The 5,000-nt window shown below is 45.5% G+C and overlaps 1 protein-coding gene across 1 annotated transcript in view; it reads left to right on the top strand.

Moving 5' to 3' along the window:
* Positions 1 to 417, top strand: part of LOC121328935 (matrix remodeling-associated protein 8-like) — a 6,032-nt gene extending 5,615 nt beyond the window's left edge. Inside the window, exon 10 of the mRNA XM_041274081.1 lies at positions 359 to 417. Within this exon, the coding sequence (XP_041130015.1) occupies positions 359 to 417 (59 nt within the window). The remainder of the gene's footprint in view (positions 1 to 358) is intronic.
* Positions 418 to 5,000: the final 4,583 nt, after the last annotated feature.

Here is a 5,000-nt window from a genome sequence, read left to right as displayed (position 1 = left end):
CTCTACACAGCCCCTGGAGAAAGGTTTGAGCGGTGTCAAGTGAGAGAGGAGGAGGAGGGGGGGGGAGAGGAGGAGGAGGAGAGGAGGAGGGGGGGGGGGGAGCCTGCTGCTGCCTGGCTCCCCACCCTCGACTCACCATCAGACACTGCCCACCACACACCCTACCCTTCAACACAGACACAGCACAGGACTGAGACACTTGGGTGTGGGGGGGAAGGTGTGTCAGTTGTGGTCGTGTCAATGACTCTGTTCGACTCTGTCTATCTTATAGCAATAAAGCAACTCTTCATTCGTGGAGCAGTATCCTCAATCGCTTTGCGAAATGTTCTATGCTCTGTGAGCCCCCCCCACTCGACAGTCGACGAGATCAGTGACTGTCCGCGAGAGACCGAGGGTCTCTTCTGGAGATTCAGCTGAGTTCTTGAACAGTCACAGCTCTAGTCACTCACTCGACCTAACTGTGGGGGGAGGAGTTGGAAAAATGGGTCGGTCCTTGATGCTTGCAAGCCCTTTTCTTTAATCACTGGAGCACACAGCCTCCTCTGAGAGGCACCGTTTCCAGAACCAGCCCCCTCGAGACCCTGACTGCAGTCCGGTCCAGACCCAGCAGCCCTGTGATGTTACTGTGAGGTGCGGAGAGTCTGGGACGAGGACTAGAAGAAATCGATTTCTCGGTTTGAATAGATTTGTACCTCCTCTGTGCCCCTCAGATTAGGGGCGGGGTGATTGATTGAGGCCCTGACTGGAGTGGATCTCGACAGCTGGACTGTGCTCTGCTGATCTAGTAACTCCCAGTATGAGACGCAGTATAGAGACACCCAGTCAGCCAGAGCTCCCAGTGCTCCCAGTGCTTCTGTGCACTCCAGTATAGACACACCCAGTCAGCCAGCGCTCCCAGTGCTCCCAGTGCTTCTGTGCACTCCAGTATAGACACACCCAGTCAGCCAGCGCTCCCAGTGCTCCCAGTGCTCCCAGTGCTTGCATCACGGGGATCTGCTTGTATATATACATTGTCTATGCACGGGGATCTGCAGCACAAACTAGGGCTGGCGTGTGCGACTGCCACGGGCTCGATCACTCTGCGTCATATCCTCCTGTGGGCTGTATCAGGGCCTAGGGTCACGAGGTCACGAAGACACGGGAGGTCATATCTGGGTGGGTAGTCGGTCGCGAGGGTAAAGTGGAATCTACAGGAATCCTTTTTGTTTTTCCTATTATCTATTTTAGATATATACACAGTGTGTCTCTATGTATATATACACAGTGTGTCTCTATGTATATATACACAGTGTGTCTCTATGTATATACACACAGTGTGTCTATGTATATATACACAGTGTGTCTCTATGTATATATACACAGTGTGTCTATGTATATATACACAGTGTGTCTCTATGTATATATACACAGTGTGTCTCTATGTATATACACACAGTGTGTCTCTATGTATATACACACAGTGTGTCTCTGTATATATACACAGTGTGTCTCTATGTATATATACACAGTGTGTCTCTATGTATATACGACCAGAGAAGTTATCTATCTATATCACTCTCGCACTCTCTCTGTCACTATGTATCACTATCTCTATCACCGTGTGTCTCTATGTATATATACACAGTGTGTCTCTATATATCCTATATATACACAGTGGTGTCTTCATTATGTATAGAGTCTCAAAGCTTGTATCACTCTGTATCACTCTCTCACTCTCTCTGTCACTTGTGTATCACTCTCTCTATCACTCTCTCTATCACCGGGGAAATTAACCAATAAAAGCACGTTGTTTTGTGTCTCCTCTAGTGAGTGAGCGATAGTAGTGACCGGGACACAGTGGCCCCTTAATGGTTTTTCTCGTGAAAAACAGTAACAATACAAGAAACGTTAAATAGTCGTCAGTAAGTTTTCAACACACGAACAACACACACGACACAGAGGTCTGAGAGGTGTGTGTGTGTGTTCTCGTGTGAACAAGAAGATGTCTAAAGGACCATAATTCACATACACGAAGCCATAGCAACACACGTGGCGGAGCAAACAACAACACCATCAAACAGAACAGCACCAGAACACCACAAACGAGTGTAGCTTACACACACACAAGAGTAACCACACAACACTGGAAAGAGCACTTACTTATGTAAACTTAGCTCGTTAATAATGCGATGAATGAACGGAGAGCTCGTTAATAATGCGATGAATGAACGGAGAGCTCGTTAATAATGCGATGAATGAACGGAGAGCTCGTTAATAATGCGATGAATGAACGGAGAGCTCGTTAATAATGCGATGAATGAACAGAGAGCTCGTTAATAATGCGATGAATGAACGGAGAGCTCGTTAATAATGCGATGAATGAACGGAGAGCTCGTTAATAATGCGATGAATGAACGGAGAGCTCGTTAATAATGCGATGAATGAACGGAGAGCTCGTTAATAATGCGATGAATGAACGGAGAGCTCGTTAATAATGCGATGAATGAACGGAGAGCTCGTTAATAATGCGATGAATGAACGGAGAGCTCGTTAATAATGCGATGAATGAACGGAGAGCTCGTTAATAATGCGATGAATGAACGGAGAGCTCGTTAATAATGCGATGAATGAACGGAGAGCTCGTTAATAATGCGATGAATGAACGGAGAGCTCGTTAATAATGCGATGAATGAACGGAGAGCTCGTTAATAATGCGATGAATGAACAGAGAGCTCGTTAATAATGCGATGAATGAACAGAGAGCTCGTTAATAATGCGATGAATGAACAGAGAGCTCGTTAATAATGCGATGAATGAACAGAGAGCTCGTTAATAATGCGATGAATGAACAGAGAGCTCGTTAATAATGCGATGAATGAACAGAGAGCTCGTTAATAATGCGATGAATGAACAGAGAGCTCGTTAATAATGCGATGAATGAACAGAGAGCTCGTTAATAATGCGATGAATGAACAGAGAGCTCGTTAATAATGCGATGAATGAACAGAGAGCTCGTTAATAATGCGATGAATGAACAGAGAGCTCATTAATAATGCGATGAATGAACAGAGAGCTCATTAATAATGCGATGAATGAACAGAGAGCTCATTAATAATGCGATGAATGAACAGAGAGCTCATTAATAATGCGATGAATGAACAGAGAGCTCATTAATAATGCGATGAATGAACAGAGAGCTCGTTAATAATGCGATGAATGAACAGAGAGCTCGTTAATAATGCGATGAATGAACAGAGAGCTCGTTAATAATGCGATGAATGAACAGAGAGCTCGTTAATAATGCGATGAATGAACAGAGAGCTCGTTAATAATGCGATGAATGAACAGAGAGCTCGTTAATAATGCGATGAATGAACAGAGAGCTCGTTAATAATGCGATGAATGAACAGAGAGCTCGTTAATAATGCGATGAATGAACAGAGAGCTCGTTAATAATGCGATGAATGAACAGAGAGCTCGTTAATAATGCGATGAATGAACGGAGAGCTCGTTAATAATGCGATGAATGAACAGAGAGCTCATTAATAATGCGATGAATGAACGGAGAGCTCGTTAATAATGCGATGAATGAACGGAGAGCTCGTTAATAATGCGATGAATGAACGGAGAGCTCGTTAATAATGCGATGAATGAACGGAGAGCTCGTTAATAATGCGATGAATGAACGGAGAGCTCGTTAATAATGCGATGAATGAACGGAGAGCTCGTTAATAATGCGATGAATGAACAGAGAGCTCATTAATAATGCGATGAATGAACGGAGAGAGCTGAATGAACGGAGAGCTCGTTAATAATGCGATGAATGAACAGAGAGCTCGTTAATAATGCGATGAATGAATCGTTAATAATGCGATGAATGAACAGAGAGCTCGTTAATAATGCGATGAATGAACAGAGAGCTCGTTAATAATGCGATGAATGAACAGAGAGCTCATTAATAATGCGATGAATGAACAGAGAGCTCGTTAATAATGCGATGAATGAACAGAGAGCTTGTTAATAATGCGATGAATGAACAGAGAGCTTGTTAATAATGCGATGAATGAACAGAGAGCTCGTTAATAATGCGATGAATGAACAGAGAGCTCGTTAATAATGCGATGAATGAACAGAGAGCTCGTTAATAATGCGATGGGAACAGCGCCGCGCTCCCGTGCGCCGCCTGGGGGCTGCTGCCGCACTTACACCTGACGTCACAGCCTGGGCTTGGCAGTGATGTCATCGCAAAGTCAGAAACAATGCCGGGATGACAGCGCTGACCGGAAACACAGCGTCGTGTAACTAAGCAACGCAACTGGAGCTGAAATCATTATGAAGGCAGAAAGAAGCCGAGATGACAGACCCGGGCAAAACACAGAGTATAATTATATAATTACACCAGATCCGCCTGAACCACTAGAGGGGGGAGTCCTGCGGGGGAAATGCAAGGATTTACTGAAAACCCGTCTCGAATAGATCGGCTGATTCCTGACAAGCGCGTCGGGAGAATCGTTTCAATGTAACAATCCTAGCCTTGGATGAAAACATAGGAGTTACATACATCGAACTGAAATACACACTTCAAAACAAATCAACACACACACACACATATAGAGAGAGGGAGAGAGAGGGAGAGAGGGAGAGAGAGAGAGAGGGAGAGGGAGAGAGAGAGAGAGAGAGCAGGAGAGAGAGAAAGAGAGAGAGAGAAAAAGAGAGAGAGAGAGAGAGAGAGAGTGGGAGAGGGAGGGAGAGAGAGAGAGAGCGGGAGAGGGGGAGAGAGCAGAGAGAGGGGGGGAGAGAGAGAGAGAGAGAGGGGGAAGAGAGAGGAGAGAGAGACAGAGAGAGAGAGAGGGGGGGAGAGAGAGAGAGAGAGAGGATAGAGACAGAGAGAGGAGGGAGACAGAGAGAGAGAGAGAGGGGGGTGGGAGAGAGAGAGGAAGGGAGAGAGAGGGAGAGAGAAGGAGAGGGAGACAGAGAGAGGAGAGAGAGAGAAAGAGAGAAAGAGAAAGAGAGAGAGAGGA

Source organism: Polyodon spathula, chromosome 16, assembly GCF_017654505.1.
Source record: "Polyodon spathula isolate WHYD16114869_AA chromosome 16, ASM1765450v1, whole genome shotgun sequence".
Taxonomy (NCBI): domain Eukaryota; kingdom Metazoa; phylum Chordata; class Actinopteri; order Acipenseriformes; family Polyodontidae; genus Polyodon; species Polyodon spathula.
Note: the sequence above shows the minus strand (reverse complement) of the source record. Positions and strands in the feature narration are given on the sequence as shown.